Source organism: Falco biarmicus, chromosome 4 (assembly GCF_023638135.1).
Source record: "Falco biarmicus isolate bFalBia1 chromosome 4, bFalBia1.pri, whole genome shotgun sequence".
Lineage (NCBI taxonomy): Eukaryota > Metazoa > Chordata > Aves > Falconiformes > Falconidae > Falco > Falco biarmicus.
Window position 1 is genome coordinate 15708544 of NC_079291.1, and position 19423 is coordinate 15727966.

General features: G+C 42.7%; 1 protein-coding gene across 5 annotated transcripts in view; it reads right to left on the reverse strand.

The window, feature by feature from the left end:
* Window positions 1-272: 272 nt before the first annotated feature.
* Window positions 273-19423, reverse strand: part of ZDHHC3 (zinc finger DHHC-type palmitoyltransferase 3) — a 36616-nt gene continuing 17465 nt past the window's right edge. For 3 of the 5 annotated variants that reach the window (XM_056338279.1, XM_056338278.1, XM_056338277.1), the window contains exons 4-7: window positions 16771-16867; window positions 14857-14938; window positions 12903-13033; window positions 273-4308 (exon numbers count right to left, since the gene is read on the reverse strand). In XM_056338279.1, the coding sequence (XP_056194254.1) occupies window positions 4066-4308; window positions 12903-13033; window positions 14857-14938; window positions 16771-16867 (553 nt within the window). In that variant the 3' untranslated portion in view covers window positions 273-4065. Of the gene's footprint in view, window positions 4309-8552; window positions 10216-12902; window positions 13034-14856; window positions 14939-16770; window positions 16868-19423 lie in introns of those variants that run through there. The other 2 variants (XM_056338282.1, XM_056338280.1) reach the window with 2 other exon arrangements.

Below are 19423 nucleotides of genomic sequence, written 5' to 3' on the forward strand. Positions count from 1 at the left end.
AACGTACAACCTCTACCCATCCCCTTCCACCCTGAACACTGGGTTACAGAAAGGACCTTGACAGCAGTGTACATCTGGAGCCCTTCCATTAGTCACATTGAAGGAGACAACAGCTGTGCACAGCTGGAGCCCAGTGCTGCACTGCACACCCCAGCCCCTGACCCCATCAAGGGACTGCTCTGCCCCGTGGCACCGCCACACCGCCGCCAGCAGCGCTCAGGCAGTGAGGTTTCCAGCCTTTCTGCCAGGAAAGAGGAAACTGAGCCACAGAGTAATACAGGGGTTTATTTATTTCTTTATTTAAAAGGCAAATATTCAGGCATTAGCACTGTAGAGTGGAAAAAAATAAATGGTGACTTAGACCTGGCCGTGTGCCAGCCCATAAAAAGAGAGGAGGAAAAAAAACGGGAAGAGGAAAAAAAAAAAGGCAAACCAGAAGGAAGAAAAAGGCAAAAAAAGGTTTTGACCACTCCCTTGCTTTTCAAAGATTCGAGGAACCCCCAGAGGAGCGCCCAGGCAGCTGTTGGGCCACAGAAGGTGGTCAGGCTGCCCCGGCCCCTGCCACTGCTCTGCCCACGGTGTCCCAGCACCCCGCAGCAGCACTGGGTCCCCCCCCAAGGCCACCTCCTGTGGCGGCACAGCAGGGAGCAGGAGCCCCTCTCCATGGGCAGAGCAGGTGCAGGGTCCACGTGCGTGGTGCCCATGGGGAAGGGAGGAGCAGGTGGTCCTTGGCAGATGGCACATCGGTCCTTTAATAAGTACAATAGCATAAAAAGGAGTTATAAATAGCAAAATATATATTTTTTCAAGAGATGTAAATTCTTTACTTGCATAGAAAACCTGCCATAGAAGACACCAAGTAAGAATACAAGAACACTTTCTACATCGGCCACAACCCTGCCCATTATGTATGAACACCTCATGCTGGAGCAGCGATGGGATCTCCAGTGGCCCATGCAGCACTGAGCAGTGCAGGGGGAGCACCCTCCCCCACCCCCACATCTATGGCACCACAAACACGCTCTCCAGGAGCACCTTCCCCAGGGCCCAGCCAGTTGCTGGAACCATAGCAGCACGGCCTGAAGACGAAGGCACAATTTAACAAGGGGTAAGGAGTGCGTGGAGGGAAGGGAAATGGCGGGTTTGGTTCCAATTTCATGAAAATCATGTTTGGTGTCAAGCTACCAGGTAGTCATTAAAGAAGGTTTATACTAGAGCTGTAGTTAAAGATTTTTCCAGCTCACAAAGACTTCTGCAATTTCCAACAGCTGACACACCATACCGACACAGAGGAGATACACCAAAGGGTACTGGGACTTTGCCCAGGGCAGGAGGAAGAAAAGGGGGACGAGGGAGACTGACAGCCAACAGACACCAGAAGAACCGATTTGCTGGACATAGGAAATCACCCCACCAGGTCCTGGGGGGCACCAGAGCCGGCGCTGGCCTGGCTGCCTACGGCTCTGCGTAAGGCACAGGGACTTACCCCCGTCTCTCACTTGGACCAAAATTGTGCTGTGGGAGGAGGGGAGACAGCTCTTCTGTCTCTCACCCTCCTCTTCACACTACTTTTCCACTTCAGCTTTTAAAAAAACCACCAAGAAATGCCAGCACCTGAGGAACAACACAAGAGGTGGCAAACAGAAGTGAAGGACACCTGTTCTCACGGTAAGGCGAACCAGGTTTGAGAGTAGAGGAGGAAATACACCGCCTCCATCCACGCCCACCAGAAGGCACGCACGTACATGGGGTCTGTGTCCTGAGAAGCATCACGAGGTGGTCCCTCCTGGGCTCAGATCCCCACCTGCCTGCCTCAAGGTGATTTCCAGCCATCGACTAGTTCCCCCCCCCGGACCCCGCAGAGCCATTCCCACTGCAGCCACAGTACTGGAGGCAGGGATATTAACGGGATGCAGAGGTTGGACGGCAAGCCAAAATTAGAAAACATGAGCTAAAACGGGCACTCTTACTTTTTCTCCTTCGACATCCCTATTGCTCCCTGTAGGAAATCCCTTACAGATCTCTGTGTGTCCCTGATGTCCCTTTCCTGTGGGATGCTGACAGAGAGGAATGTATTCTGGTGCAGAAGTAGGAGAGCTTCTTCCCTCACTATCACACTGCTGCACAGGGCAAAGACGCTCAAGACCTCATGTCTAAATGGCATGAGAGGACACCTCAATTCCCCCCAAATGCTGGGTGTTTCCCTTTACCTAAATTTTTATAAATACACAGTTCCTAATGATTTTTTCTAAATCTATCTTTCATTGACAAGAGGAGACATCCAGAGGGGACAGGGGATGGGACGACTGTTTGCAAATACCCCTTGGGTTTTAGCCGAGCTGTGCTCCTAACAGTCATGGCACTCTGTTCCCAGTCCCTTTATCTGTCAAAGGGACGGCTGTGGCAGAGGGCAAGTCCAGGACAGAATCTCATCTTTCCACAGTAGCCCTGAATGTCACACCATTCATACATATTAAGATGCTTTTTTTGCAGGGGTAAAAAAAATAATATAAAAATCTTGCACAAATTCCATTTGGTATTGCTTCTATAAAGAATAAAAACTTCATACAGGTCTTTCACAAAATCATGCTTCCATCCCCCAAACTCCTTTCTCTTACTTTTGAGAGGAAGCAATTATCTTTGGTCCATGTTACAGGGGAGGGGGAGATAAAGTCAGGCATGTCCTGTGGGGGAAAACCAGGAGCACACCTTCTAATATCCTGCAAAATTTACTGACAATAAAGCTAAGGGAGATGACAGGAATTAAAAAAAAAAATATTGCAAAACAGTCTAAATTAAAAGTACATTGACACCTGGAGGATGCCAGGTGTTTGTAGCGTTCTTGAATGCAGGGGCGAGCATCACCCCTGCATGATATCGCTGCAACTATTGCCACCAGCAGTGACACTTCCCTTGAGTGATGCACGTTCCTTCTATGGGTTCACCAACACTCACCAGGAGCTGGCTGCAAAATCAGCGTAAGGAAACCCTGCGTAATGGCAAGTACTGGTAGGACAACATTAAACCCCAGTAAGATTAAGCGGCAATATTAATTCTCAAGTAATTCTAGCTATCAAGAAAAAAAAAAAAAAAAAAAAAAAAGAGACATCAAAATTAGACAAGTCAAATGGAGAGAGCCAGTACCTCCATCAGCAGGGTGCTCATGCCTTGCTCTCTCCTCCGACCCCAGGAACAGCCCTGGTGCCTGGCCTAGACCAGCTGCTTGCTTCCTGGGCTGCAGAGTTTGGCCAGGCAGCTGCTGCTCCACACATCCTATGTGCTAATGAACTGCAGCCCTGGGGAAAAGCTTCCCCCCCCGCCCCAGCTCAACAACCCAGCCAGTATCTGCCCGCTCTCAGCTGTGCTGGCCACCAGCAAACTCTCCTGCCAGCCTGGCACCACCACCAGCCCGCCGGCTCCGACACTGCTCAGGCAAGCACCACCAGCCTTGGGCAGCCCCATGAGTGCAGATGGTTAAAATTTACCCCTGGAGATACTTCAGTGCCCAAAGGAATTACGCCCAGGGTGAGCTCACCCATCTCTATGTCCATAGCCCCATGTCCCACCTCTGCTACAACTTGAGCACCAGCAGCTTCCATAATCCAGAGGCAGCCTCCATGGGATGAGCTAAACAGGACTTGTTTTTCAAGAAAACCTTTAGAGCTGGGCTGAACTGGCCATTGCACAGGGCTTATCATTTATCCCTCCAAAAGGCTGTAAGAGCAAAAGATGAACCGGACTCCTTAGGACTGCACATTCCTGGGAGCTGGGACCAATCTGTCTGACAACTATAAGCTTTCCTTAACGGCCAAGTAAGAAAAGCTCAGTAAAGCAGCTGATGCAGGTCCAAAAAAGAGCTTATGCACTTCATAACTTACAGAGCTTTCCCTGGAGATTTGCATTGCTTCTGCTAGTGCTGTACCTGTCTGCCAGATAGATATTCCTGAATTTTTTAATGCACCAGAAGTATGTTAAAAAACAACCCTTTAAATCTTCAGCACAATTAGTTATTAAAAAAAAACCAAAACCTGAAAGCTGCTCCTGACATCACGGAGGATGCTTTGCTTATTCGTGCAACACTTGGATGGCAACATCTCGAGTGAGAAACTGCTCGATTTCTTCTTGGGTCATTATTGCAGACGCAGGAGCTGCTGCCACTGCTTCGACCGGTGCTGGGCTCTTGCAATTCAGGTTCGAAAAAGGGTTGAACCAGCCCAAGGAGAAGGCACCACCAAATGCCAGCTTCATTCCTTCCCAGCCGCTGATCTTCTCCCAGGTCGGCTTCTGATTTTTAAGACGCTCAATACCCTGCAAGAAGAGAAGAGTTTTGGGTTGTCTCACATTTACAGCAGGTATTTGAGCACCAGCTCCTGCAGCACATGTAAAACTACCTACCTATAACCAGGACATTACTCAAGTTTTAGTTAACGATCAAGACAGACGTCCTGCATTACTGAGAGCTTCACCCCAAATTTAACAACAAAACCCTAAACCAAGGCCAAATTAATGGACAATCTGAATCTTGAGGACTTACTTTGCTATCAGCTGCTACTGATTTTTATGTTAGAATCGGCATCTTAAAAGCCATCCCTTTTGGAAACATGGACTACTTCTCCCACCACTTTTTGAATCCCTCCAAAGAGTAACAAAATACAATTAGAACTTAACATTTTGCCTTATTCGTGCATTTTTACAATAGTTCAGACACAGGCAAAAGACTGCAGTTTTTTTCCAGTGATCAGGAACGTACCACAGCCATACCTAGGCTTGTCACTAGAAGCTGACATGAGAACAAGTTTTCTCTGTGCCAATTAAGAGCAAATATTTAAGAACCCGATTTCCATTTAACGAATTGTCAAAGACAAATCATGATGCAAAATGGATACTCGCTGAGAGGTGAGGAAATCTGTACAGTGGAAGCGGAGGCTTCAAAATGGGACCACAGCCTTGGTCAGTCAATATTCTGATTCATTCTCCCTCCAAGAACATCCCTTTTAGTAAAGCAAACATTTTGACTGTATTTAAATGACAGAACCACCAAATCCAGGCACTGACTTCTTTTCTGGTAGTCTCCTCCATGCAGAAATAAGGAACTAAGAATTTTTTATTACTTTTTTAAGGCTACCGCTATGTGAAATAGGGCACAATCTTTTATGCCCATTTTCTGTATCATGTAAGAGAGGAGTCATATCTACAGCTGCATATGACACACTGCTGCTGATACACAAGTGACCATGTAGAAAACCTGTTCTTAGAGAAGCGAGAACACCGAATCCAAGTTTTGAGACACTCAAGGAAAGGAAAAATGAGAAAATTCAGTTAAAACCATTTAAAAAGAGCAGTTTTAGAAGAGCTGGATGAAAAATCCACCTTGTCACATTCTAATTCTGCAGATTTTCCCTAATGACCCAGAAAACATTTCAAAGCTTTGTGGGGGAGGTGGGGGGATGAATACATGCAACAGCTGCACTCACAGCAAGCCTTATAAAGTAACATGACATTTTAATACGGCAGCAGCTTCGTCTTGCAACAACATTGAGTCAGCATGAGCAGGCCCAGGAGAAAACACACCATAAACCAAAGAATTACGTGCAAAGCTTCATTCATGCCCTGTTTCTCATGCTGACTTAAGAGAAATCCAGCAATGAATTCACAGAAGGAAATGATGCAATACTAAAACTGAAGTCTTCAGGGTTGCAATTTTGGGAAAAATTCAAGCCTTGAAGGACAAACGCGCACCTTGCAACGCTAAGCACAGGCACACGTCCCTTCGCTCCGCTCCCAAGCTTGCAAATGCGCGGTTTTGGCTGTTCCAGGGAGAATCCCTTGCAGCCTCTCGCCCCTTGGGATGCAACACTTCATTCGTTCTGCCGCGGCCAGTGCCTGTCCTTACCTCCCCGCTGGGCGAGCTGGGAGAGGAGCAGTGCTCACGCACAGCAGAGCGGAGCCTTGGCACAAAGCCTTTTAGCACTACCGTGTGCTTCTCCTGCAGGATACTCTGGCTCCAGCGCCCTGCGGCTGTGCAACCAGGAGGCAGACGGTTTTGCAGCTTAAAGCAGATGATGACCTTTGGTTGTCAGCTGTTCCTTAGCAAACTGCAGAGGCTTCTAATATATTAGTAAGAAACTGGCACCATGGCTGCAGCATTTATTGCGTGAGTATCTAGAGAGAAGGAAAACAAGGAGCACAGGGCAGTAGAAACAGGCACCAAGCATTTAAGACCTTCCCCAGCAGCACGAGCCTTAACCCTGCCCTCAGTCACGTACATAATCCGTTTCGATCCATGCTTACATCTAGGCTGGGAATAAGGATCTTGAACACTTCTGGGCAGCAACCCATCTCTTCCCTTCCCCCAGAAACATCATTCACCTGCTCTGAACAGTATCTGCTAACCAAGGCGATAAGCAAGGTCAGGCTGAGGTTGTACTAATGCCAGATTAGGGAGCAGTTAATCGGAGGCAGGGGCATACTTTCTCCCTCCCAGCCTGACCTCAGTAATGCCTTCGCAGCATGCATTGAAAATGAGCAGGAGTTTTAAAAATTGGATCGCATTCTGGCTGCCTGCCCCACGGTCAGTAGGGCATGAGGTTTTGCCTTAAAATTTTTTTGAAGAAGATGGAAGAAATGCACAAGACATTTCAGTACTGTTTAATGAAACTTCTAGTGTTTAATGAAACTAAATAAAAAAAATTTATTTACCCAAAATCTCTCACCATTACTTTACAGTGAGAATTTTGTATTTCAAATTAAACCAACATTTGTTTCTCTTTCCCATCACCCAACTTAAAAAAAGGGCACTTAAAAAGGGGGCTCAGAAAGCATCACCTTTGACTATTTCAAATGACATAGCTTTGAACAAATACTGAAAATAGAAGACATACATAAACAGAAAATACCAGACAATCCTGCTTCAGTAAGAGGTAAAATGTTGCAAACGCAGGGAGAGTAAGGTAAGGTTGACCTGTTAGCACTGTGACGCTGTAGGATATATCCTGTTTCTCCCATTATTGCCCTCAGCATCTGCTCCTGCACAGTGCCAGAGGAAGATGGGGGGCTGCGTGGCCTGACCCAGAAGCAATCTGCGGGACAGCTCTTGCATGTTAGAAGAAATGCATGAATTTCTTTTAATACACTTTTCAAATCCAAAAGGAAAGAGTGAACAGAAAAGGGAAGCATTGTAACAATTTCTCTCTCAAGGGGAAGATGCAGGAAGCACCACGATCAGAAATCATGATCAAAGCAGACTTCCCCTACGGCACGTCCTTGCGCTCATTTCTGCTTGGAGCACCACTTCGCTTTTCAGAAAAGAAGTACCCTGCCTCTGATTGAGTTTGTCCTTCAATTTCTCTTGGCCATGCTCAGACAGAACTAGCACCTGAAATCAGGTAGTCCTGCCCAAGAAAATACTTTCTATGAGCAAATCAGCAAGTCTGCCTTTCTCGTTTTGATACTGACCCACATTTAGTATCATTCAACTAGCATCAAATTGTGCCAGCAAGTCGTACAGAGCAAATAAAACCGAGGACCCCCGGTTACTGACACACACACATAACAGGCACCAATGGGTATTTCTGCAAACCATGATGACGCCTCATTTAAAAAGTACAAACCAGTTTGACTGAAATTCTCAAATACTATATAACGCTGTTTAACAAATGAACAAATTTGTACTTGTTTGAAACAAGAAAAACTGAGTAATCACACATTTTTTCACAATGGTCAAAGTGCCAGAACAACTTAACTGATCTTCCTCCAAAATGCGTAGTGAATAAGGGTAACTAAAATAAACCCAAACTGGAATGTGCACCAGTGCAATTTATAATTGAAACAATTTTTAAAGCAATGAACTGTATAGAGAGATGCATTCTTTGATTGTCTAGGTAACTAAAGCCTCACCCCTCAATACATCTGGTTTTGTGTCAAGACAGCTTTAGGGCCAGATTCTCTAAAGTTCAAGTTACCCCCTGCACCTGTGTCTCACCTGCTGAACTAATCCTGGCCACAGAGCCAGCCCTTAACTATTAAGCTGGGAGCATTCTCTGAAAAACACCACTGCATATAAAATCAGAGTTACATATTTATTTATAATACATATTCCACTATATGCAATAATAATAATTCCACTATCAGCAGTATCAGCACTATGAAAACAAAAGCTAAACTTTTCCTGAACTTTTCTTCCTTAAGGAAACGTGTATGCAAAGGCCAGATTTCCTTCACAGAATCTCCCCACCCAAGCACAAGTGCAGCCTGTGGCTCCCCCTGTGCAGCCCCGCAGCAGATACCACAACATACCCCTGATGATCTAACCCTGAGCAAGCAGGATTACAGAAATAGCCCACCTACACAGCAGAGCAGTTACTAACAGCCTCTTCCAAGTGGCAAAATAAACCCACTGATTAACAGATCAGTATATTACCGATTAACTAAATTTTAAACTTAAACAGTCAATTAATGCTTCTGCCTGCTTGCGTATGGAAGTGAGAGCTCAGAAAACCATTACAGATTTTTCCCAATGTTTCAAGTGAGGACAGTAAATAAGAACAGCAAACAAGTTTTTGGAAAAGTTTTATTGCATTTGTTTTCCATATGGAAGCATTGACAGATTGAAAAGATGCAGCATTCACATTACTTCCAAAATGAGACATCCATTAAATTTCTCCTTCCCTGACATCCCTCCCTTCCCCCATGGCTTTGAAGCAGTCTAAACAGGTCATTTTCAAAAAAATAATTACCATTTTATTTTAAATCAAGGAAAGAAAAGATTCCTTGGAAGTCAGGGACACAGCTGATTTGTATTTCTCCTTCGTTTGCAATTCATTTGATAAGCCCATGGGAGTCACGATCCAAAAATGTAATAAAATTCCTGCCTGAACACAGGCTGTCAGTTGCAGTTATGAACGGTTTGGCTCTACCTGTTTTTGGAATGCCTTCTGCCCCTCCCACTTTCATCACTGCACGGTTCATAACAGTATGCATGCTCCTTACCACAAATATTTCCCAATTTAAAACACTTACACACATATGTGCATGTGTTTACACATATACACATGTATGCATTAATATAAAAAAAGATTTACAAAGCTCTAAATCAGGGCAATGCTAAGAATATAGACTCAATCACCCTGGTACAGCTACACATCCCATCAGTATTAGTAAGCAGGTCGTTCATGTCAGTTTTTCATGTTAACACTGTTTAGCAGGCATTGCTCTAAGTCATTTACCAAGACAAATACATACAAACAAGATGATTCTGCTATCCTAAACACTTGAAAATTAGATTTATTTCTTTCTTGCAAGTGTAAGGCATTTAATAATCCAAAGTCTTCTAAATCTGCCACAGTTACCCTAGGAGGGCAACAACTTCCTGCACACGAGGGAGGGCACAGACAAAATAATGCCAAAAAGATGGAATCATTTCTGTGGCTGGAAGGAAAAAGGAGGGTAGGGTGAGGTGGGAATTGGTGTCGGCAATGTTTGGTTTCAGTACTTTAACTGTACGCGATCACCAGGTCAACTGGCTCTCTTGCTGTGTGGCATTCTTGTCTTGCACCTTTTGGTAAGTGAAGTGTCTGCTTCCCCGTTCAAGTTCACTTACGAAAGAGCAGTGTGCTCCTTCAGGAAGTCCAAAGGTAGCTGTGTAGGGTTGTTGGCACTCATATGTCTTCACAGAGCTCATCACAGTCAGGAGACAGCATGAGAATCTACTCAGAAGGGGTGGGTAACAACAGAGAAAGAGGATCCCCTTCACATTAGTTACGCCATACAGAAAGCAGGGAGAAACAAATGCCAGTAAAGTTAACAAGATTTAAAAAAAAAAAAAAAAAAAACCAAGAAAGAAAAAAATAAAAAAAAAAAAGCAGCAGCAGTTTCAGCCAGAGATACAGAATTATCTAAAATTGTGAAATACAGAGCTTTTTTTTCTCTGCAATTATCAGCCATGTAATAGACATAAAAAAGTTTGTTTTGCTTTTTGTTTTAAACATTCATGGAAAAATTTTAACAGTAGTGCTGTAATATATTTCTATTTTAGTGAAAATGCTGGTCAAGAATTCCTCAGACCACATACTGGTATGGGTCTGCTTTTCCTTGGTCTGGTGTTGCGAATGGGCTAAGCCATGCTATAGAGAACGGATGGCCAAATACTGCTTTCATGTTCATCCATTTTGTTTTTTTAGCCCATCTTCTCTCTTCCTTTTTCAACTGTTCTATTCCCTGAAAACAGAAATATCACATTTTCAGTCAAACAGATTTTGTAGTTCTGATTCTGGGGAAAGGTCTACTCTCAGTTACCCCTTATCCAAAGGATGGAGTAAGAAAATAAAAAATGCATCTACACTGCCTTTCTTTTTCTTCTCATTGTTTTATGCTAAAAAAAAAATATTAAGGATAGAAAGTATTCCTTGAAAATAAAATTACTTTCATTTTGTTCAGGCCTACATACTTCATAAACCTTTTAAGACCTGCCATCCAATTGCCTCTGATATCAATCAAAAAAAGAGAAAACCCAGCACCTAAAACCAAACAAAAGTATGTGCTTTAATGGCTGAAAAGAGTATGTGCTAAACCAGATAGAAAATTGTAGAGGAAACCATTATAAGCTTGCAGACAAAAAAAGAAAACCCAAAATCCCAACAAACCCACAAACCCAAAGATAATCTATAATGCTCCCAGATTCACCAAGCAAGTTCAGGAAGTGCCCATGGCTCAGTGTAGCTGAGTCTACTTGGTGCCTGTTCATGTTCATTAGAATCACTGCTAAAACATGCATGGGGTGACAGCAGGGAGAAAGGGTTAATAAGATACCAATTTGAGAGAAATCATTGGCATTGTTTAGTAAAGGTTAGAGGGAGAACAAAAATAAGCCAGCAAGCAATCAGCTGAAACATTCACTAGTCAATCATTTAAAAAATATACAAATTATCTGTATTGTGTCTAAAACCCACAAAGTTAATTTGGTCTTCCAGGAAAGCCAGGCCTGGTTGCCACAGAAGCAAAACGAAGTGCAGTCACTGGAGACCATTACTCTTCCACAGGTAGCAGCAGCAGCAGGCAGGTAACTCTGTTCTTTCACTTCAGATCTTTTGCAAGGTAAGCTTCTCCTGACCTACATGTCTCTTCCATGCTACAGATTAATGCTCTGTAATACATCTGTATGCCTCAGATTACCGATTCTGGGAGCTCTGCACAACACAACATGGGTCAGCTGCAAAAGTTGTGCTGAGCCCTGGTAAATGTCACCTCCAGAGACAACAGCAAAACACTAGGGTTCTGGGTCCCTTGAGGGAGAAAGGAACCATCCCGGTGGGAGCGCATACGCAGGATGGGGAATGAGGTCTTGCAGTGACTAGAAGAGGAAGGTAAGAAAGGGCAAGACACAGCCCTGTCTCTAGAATGTGGAGTAAACACTGCAAGAGACCACACCAAGAAGAATTTCACCTGGAAATAATCCTCTGCCCAAAACAGATTGCTTGCCAGACACAGCTAGGTCAATGCTAGCACATCAGCAATGAGACAATCCACGGAACAAAATCCTTATTGGTACATATTAAAAAGGAAAACAAAAACGAAGCCTCACAACCGAACAGGGGAGACCATGTTTCATTTTTTATTTTAGATTGTGGCACTGTTCCTGTAACATCTATGAGTTCCCAGAATCTGAGCAGAAGGGAAAAATCGGGAGACATATTCGGGTACCCAGCTGTAGGAAGCAGCTTCTAAAAATTCTTGACAGGCTTCAAAGACTGAGAAATTCAGATGATTATTTCACAGGCAGCATTGATAATTTACACACCTATTGATAAACTCAAGCTCAGCAGTATCTTGTTGTTCTGTACGACATTATACTTCTTCCTGGGGTTCTCCCCAGCAGAAAGAACAGCTTAAGTCTTGCTCTGAACACAGAGAAGCCACAGTGTGAACACCAGCCTCTTGCAGAAGCCAAGCATTAAAAAACAGTACTGCACAAAAGACATAGGAGCAATGAGCTCTTGCAGTCTATAACAGTCATAGCTCTCCAATGGCAGCAAAAATACATATTCTAGCTTCACCTGGCCATGGGCAAACAAGTGACCAAGAAAGAAGACTAAAGGAGGCAGGGGAGGAACTAAGAGTGGTCACTCTTTTTAAGACTATCACTTCTCTTCAACCATTCCAGTTAATTCAGATATCTGAGCATGCTTGGTGAAGGCTGGCAGTATTCACAAGTGTGGGAACATCCCCAGGAGTCACCAGCTCCATCCTTACGAACGTGGGCAAATGCAGGGATATATTATGGACTCCCACACTCAAACATCTCTGAATTGGGGATGATATGGTGGCTTTGCAGCAGACTATACAAAGCAGGTTTCCATAAGCCTATTCCACTCCCTTTTCTTTTTCCCTCTGGCAAGAGTTTTTGAGCTGTGTAACAAGCAGCTAAAACTGGAAATCTTCTAGACTAAAAGAAGTGTGTGTGCATATATATACATATATATATATCTCCCTCCCCCACCTACTCATCTTTGCTTTCCAGCACATAAAGCTGTAAATAGTGACACCAGGGGATACACAGCTGAATTTCAGACAATACCAATGTAAAAGCACTTCATTAAAGGCAAAAGGTTCTCGAGTCCACAGGGACAAAAAGTCTCCATGGAGTAATCCCAGTTACCAATGCCTACCTTATCAGAGGTACCGCCAACACAACATCCCAGCCAATACCTAGATGTACACAACTTCTCCCAGCAAGCTTCAGAGAGCACAACCCAGCACTGTCCTAGCACAGTTTATTACACTGGATCTTTCCTCACAGGGTACGCAGACCTGAACTCCCTGTGCAACGAGGTAAAACCCTGTAGCCCTTCACTGTTTCTACAAACAGTGAGAGACAGGGTAAAGGAGAGAGCGTGTGAGACACCCACCGTTTCATCAGTGCAGATGGAGTGTACTTGGGTCCCAAACATAACCGAGGTGAAGATGAGAAATAGGAGAGCCTCAAAACATAAGAGGATGAGAAGAATCACTGTAGTTGGTGGAGAGAAGGAACTGCATTCTGTGAAGAGAAAACAAGAGTGTTGGAAGAGATCAGGTAATGCAGTAGCTGCAAAACACCTGCTAAGCCACGAGTTTTCCGTACTCAAACTGTCAAATTACATGATCACCATTCTCAAAAAGGTGCACAGGAAAGCTCTGACATTCTTGAGGATATTCAACAATGAAATGATCATTCCTGCATGTTTGTTTTGTTTTTGTGTTTTTTTTTTTTTTTTTTTTTTAAAGTGCAAAACTAAAACCACCCCTGCAGTACTTGAATAATGCAACTTTCTTTTCCACTTAGGTGTTTCCCCAGCACACTGGCTAGGACTCCACTCTACTCATTTCACCTGCAGTTTCTCTCTTAAACCTTAATCTTAATGGATCTTCCACAATGATAAAGTCCATTAGAAATCTCAAGCTGGTGGTCAGAACCCAAGAAAAATTATTTCTGTAGCATAAAACCAGAGTATGCTTCCTTTCATAACTAGTCTAAGTCATAGCCTAAAGAAGGGCAGATTAAGTCAAAATCTTATTTTTCCTCATACTCCATAGTGTAAACTCAAGCAAGAGCTGAAAAAAAAGTCTGAGAATGTAACTATAAAAGAGAAGCAGAAAAAACCAAGATGAAGAAAAACGTTATAGGGCAAAAATCAGCATTGAGTGTGTAAATGTCAGAACATCTCCACATTTTTCTGAAATCCAAGAATGAGTATCACCAAAAAATCCTACTTTTCTCATGAGATGTTAGGCTTTAACAGATACACCATAATGAGGGGCTAACACAATCAGCACAAATCCAAGGTAGCTGGAACAACAGATCCATCTCTCATAATAGCTCTGTTGTGCCACCTAAACCTGGGACAGGTGAGAGAGTGCCTCCCCAACAGGTAACAGGCCCTGAGAAAGGGGACAAAGGAAACTAACTTTTGAAGTATCCTTCCCCTATGGCCCTAACCACTATAGTCAAATCCAGATGGTCTCAGTGACAGCTGGCAGCTGTCTTAAAGTTCTGAACTGCAGAACAACCTTATCAAATTCAGTTTGTATGTGCAAATGTACCCATCCTCTGCAGTATGATAAACTAAAAGCAGTTATAATATTGAATGATACAACTGGAATTCCAAGAAAAACAAAGCTAATGCTCTTCAAGAAAAATCCACATGCAGAACATACATCTGCACACACATTCTTTGACAGCTTGCTGTTTGACTCAGCATTACCCAGAGGATTTCCTATATCCATTTGTGTTTTTAAACACATATCTCAGCTGGCTTTGTGAAAATTTACTCAGTGGCTGCTCCACAGTGAGCATTGGGCTTTTTTTTTTTTTTTGCTTGTTTGGGTTGGGGTTTTTTTTGGTGTGTGTGTGAAAAGGAATTGTTTGTTCTTGTAAGGGTGGATTTTTGGATCAGAGTTAGCATGTTTTCCTGGCAGTCTTGCAAGAATGATTCACATCACCCTTTTTAAAAAAGCATACACATTCTTCTTATCTTGTGCTGGCATTCAGGAAATTAGTGCTGCGCTCATGTCAACAGTAGGTTATTGCACACATACTATCTAGGTGTCCCTAGATCTCAGCTTCTCCCTAGGCAGTTATCAGGCTTAAGCTGAAACAGGACTTTTCAGGACAGACATCCCAGCAGGTCAGAAAGAATTAGGAAGTTCCAGGATTGATCATTAAAAAAAAAAAAAAAAAAAAAAAGAATAGCACAGCCCTGATAGCATTCTTCTGAAATCAGCATAAAAGGAAGAGGTTGGTTGTCTTACAAACAAACTACATTGTAAGTCTTATTTATAGGCTAATACGGTATTTTAATGAGGTATTTTGTTAGTACTCACTTGTCCAGTCCTCCTCAAAGCAATACAAGAAGTGAAATCCCACCATAATTAGAGCATGCAAGGAAATCAGTGCTATATACATCTGAAAAATAAAGCATGTAATACAGGTATCGGGTAAGTTTAAAGACCAGAGTGCCTGATTTTCCAAACACCTTAAATAAAGCAAAGTATTAAGAGTTAAAAAAAATCCTAACAACCCCACAAACCCTCCCTTCCCCCCTAAAAAAACGCCCTGAAGCTGGCAAAGGCAAAGATTACACTGACTTACTCTGGCCTTACTAATAGCTCTGATGGAACAGGAAGGAGGTGGCTTAATTCAAAGCCGAGCTGGACACAAAACCCTGTGTCCCAGCGCAGCTTTCCACGAAGTTTACTGTCCTTATCTCTACCCAATAGAGCACAACTTCCAGAGCACAGCAACACCCTGACACTGAGGTATCATATTGTCAAAGCTTACATCCTTACTTGAGAGCACTATAGTTTCCCACAACAGCTAATTTAACCACAAAATATACTTCACCCACTTTCCAGCTTGAGTTTCAGTAAAATGATTTTTTAATTTTTTTTTAAGTAAGTATTTTTCCCTGAGGCAGACACTGGCATGGAAAATTTCTCTCGAGCTTTAATACTTTGTACTTAATCCTTTTTGGTTTAAACTAGGTCTTGGCTTTGTAACAAAAAGCTTTAAATTATATGCAAAGCTACACATACACTACAATTCACCAAGACAGGGCTAAAAAAGATCACTCTCCTGAACCTCAGACTCTGACAAAGATTGGCAGATACAAGATGTGAGAGAGATTTTGTTACAAGAAACCCCTGTGGAGGCAGTAAAAGGTGACAGGAAAGTATTTTGGTTTTCCTTCCAAGTTGAGCATGCTGCCATTCTTTCACCTCCTTAGGTCTCAAAAAGAATAACCAAGAATTAAGCCAGCAACCCTTATTTTGTTTCTCTCAACTACACTAAGTGCTTAATATAGCCTGCTTGAAAGTAGATGTCAGTTTAAACAGAAACAGAAACCATTTTGATAGGATTAAAACACCTGGCTCACTCTCGTGGTGAAAAGACATTTGCTCAAGGGAAAGAAGTGGGATTTGTTTTGTTCTGTAACCCACATTCTAATAAATCACACCACAGAACTGTAAGCCTCTCCATTTAACAGAAAATCTCCCTCTTGTTACCTGGTAATACAAGAACATTCTTCCTCGAACCTACAGACGTCTCGAAAGGTTTATTAATAAAACAGAGCATCACTGAAACTCAGCCTTGTAATGTTCATGCTACTCCCACGGGATATTTGCTTTGATGAAACAGATTTCAACCCTTCCAGAAATATGTAGTATTCAAGTTCACACTCCCGTTTTCTTACTCATGATGTCACAGATATAGTACAAAAAGTCAAACACCTCCTTGGTTTTCAACTACGAAAATAAACCACTTGCAAGTAAAAGGCGGATAATTCTTGCCAAAGGGGAAGACTTACCACTCCTTGCTTGAGACGTGCCAATAGCTCTTATTATCTGATCCCACAGGTACTCACACAACCACAATGTTTAGGAACCTATATATGGCCTGGGACCCTACCAGCCACACAGTATGGTCTAAAAGGATGGCCCACACCTCAAAGAGCTCAACGCCACAATAAACTACTTGCATTATGAAAAAAGTGCTAAACAACTGTCAACACAAACCAAGGTTTGAAAAACCTTGGCAAATACTTCCTGTGATGCCTTTTGCCCATTGTTGAGTTGTGTGTGTTACCTACTTAGTGAAACACAAGCCTGCAAAAATTTCCCATAAAATTCTTCTGATACAGGAGAGAAAGCCAGCCTTCAGAGCTGCTTCTCAGACTACACGCAGCATTTCAGCACTGTTCACTGGACAACCTCAAACACCACTTGCAAAATACTTACTGTAAACAGTACAAAGTACTTCTGGTTATTCTCTCCTACACAGTTATTGACCCACGGGCAGTGATGATCCATTTTCCGAATACATCTCTTGCAAACACTGAAAGAATACAGGTCTATTTATAGCACATTTCGTTCCAGGAACAGAAGATTTCACAGGGGTTTGGGGGACACAGAAATTAAAGGAAAGAATCAGAGCTGAAATTTGAACCTAAATAAATTTACTTGTCACCACATTTGTATTTGTGGTTTGCTCACTTGACTATGTCTGTTCAAAATTAACCATACAATACCAAATCACCATTGCAAAAATTAACACCAAGTAAGACACCTTAGTGTAATACTCACACACGTGGTTCTGCCAAAATATGGTTTGAACAATACATTCAGGCAGACGGAAATCAAAAAGATTAAAACTAAATTAAATTACAGATATTTTTTATCTGTGAAAATGTCCACAGATTAAAAAGAAGTAAAACCCAGAAAGATGTGAAAAGTAGTAATGAATAAAACATATTTTTCACAGTTGCAAATAACAGACTAAAGTTTATTTACCAACATTAGCTGGTAGCAGGAAATTGCAAAAAAGAAAATAAAATAAAGCATTAGAAAAGATTCTTGACATCAAGGTAAGCCACATACTAGCATAAAACAGCTGTGGCAGTCAGTCAGAAAGACAGGACCACAATATACATTCAAAGTAAAATTAGATGTTAAAGCACTTCACAAGACCAGACTATGAAAATTAAAATTCTTGCCAGCATGCACATTGTGGCTAGAAGTCAAATAATTAAAACATTATTACTTTGCCTGAACATCACTCTCTTGCTTCGTAACTGCTTCAGCTCACATAATAAAGGAAGTCTTTTTCTGTGCTGCTTTCTCATATGATAGGAGACAAAAGGCAGTCTCCTGATACCACATTGCACAAACAAGCACAGAAATCAAATATGAAAAAAGAAAAACCCCAAAACAAACAATAGACCCAGAAAGGAAGCAACAAATCCAGAACAATTCCAGCAGCATTGAAACAGAAAGGACTGAAGGCTCTGCTAGTTTTATTTTCTTCTTATAACAAAAAAATACTTTGACCTTAATATAAACAATAAACTTCAACACCCAAATGCTTAAGGGAAACTCAAACAAAACCATAAACGTGTTCTTATGAGCATGTATGAAATAAATAATAGAAAGCATCTCCATCAGAACAGCCTTGCACTCACTCTACATGCTGGAAGGGGGTAATCCCCAAGGATACATGCCATGCCTGAAACGAAAATGAGTTGCTATAGCCCTGATCCTAAATGAAAGGCCAGTCAGGCAGGCCCCTGCCTCAGGCCAGATCAGGAGCTGCTTCTCCTCAAGCAGGCCTGGATACCCTATTACCTGCCAGCCCCAGGTGCAGTGGAAAACAGAAAAAGCCTCATTTTGCTAGAATAAGCAGCTTGAAATGATTTTTGAGCTATGTGGGAACTAAAATCAGTTGGCACAGTAAAAACAATTTACCTGCCAGATAATGACATGCTTTGTATAAAAAGCAGGGGTGGGGGCGGGAAGGGAGGGAGGCAGGGCTGGTGGTATGAAGCTGGAGGATGCCTCCGTGTGGTCTAATTTACTGCCTGTACACGCGCACACACTTTGCTTGGGCTCTGGAACAGGTAATGCCCAAGCAACCCCTTCAACTGCTCCCAGATCCTAGCTCCCCAGAGGGACAACCTGAAGCAGTCAAGCCAAAGACCACGCCTGTGAAGGAGGCAGCTGAGGTTGAGAGGAGAGGTTTCATTCCATGCATGCGTACCAAAAGCACTTGGATGACAGGCTGAATGTGAAACTAGCTGGTGGAAAAGGAAACACAGCAACTAAGACTAAAAACTGTAGGCAGCAGGAGCTGCCCATACTTAGACACTCTCACCCTGCTCCCAAATGCTGGCAGGAACAGTTTGCTGGGCATGGAGGACTCACAAAATAGCATATGAATCAAAAAGCACCCTGGTCACTCAGACATACCAGCTAGCAGCATCTCCTGCTGATGCTTTGCCTACCCCAGAAAAAAAAAGTTTGACTAAAGAGTCTCAACAGCATTAGTGCTCAGCGGATCAGTTTCCCAAATCTTAATGTCCAAAAAGTTATCTTAAAGCATAGAAAAAAGGACCATGGAGACAAAGTTTTGTGTTTAGCCAAAGTGTCTTTTCCATTTACGTAAGCTGTGAGTCATCAGCAAGACAGCATTTTAGATTCAAAGTTTCATTCATAATTGAAGAAGTGTCAGAGGGGATTTTACAGTAGCATTAATAAGTGATAGGCGTGATCACATTGCTCCTGCTGAATAACCAACTCCTGATTTTGATTAAAATAAAAAAACAACAAAAAAACCCATTTGCAAACTAAAGCTCTGAAAATAAACATGAAAAATGCAAACAGCACAACAAGTCTGCTCTGTTCAGTACCACATATTTCCCCTCTCCACAAGACCCCTGCATGAATCAGCAGCAATCCTGGTACGAGCTCGTCTCTCAGTACGTATTGGTTTTTGAGTAGATCGGGAAGGGACACCAGTGCAAACTCAGTAACTACTTACTGGAAAGCAGCTTCGCTTGCTGTAAAAGCAGAACAGAATTTTAGGAAGTAGTTATTTTTTTTGCTCACTGCCCTTAGT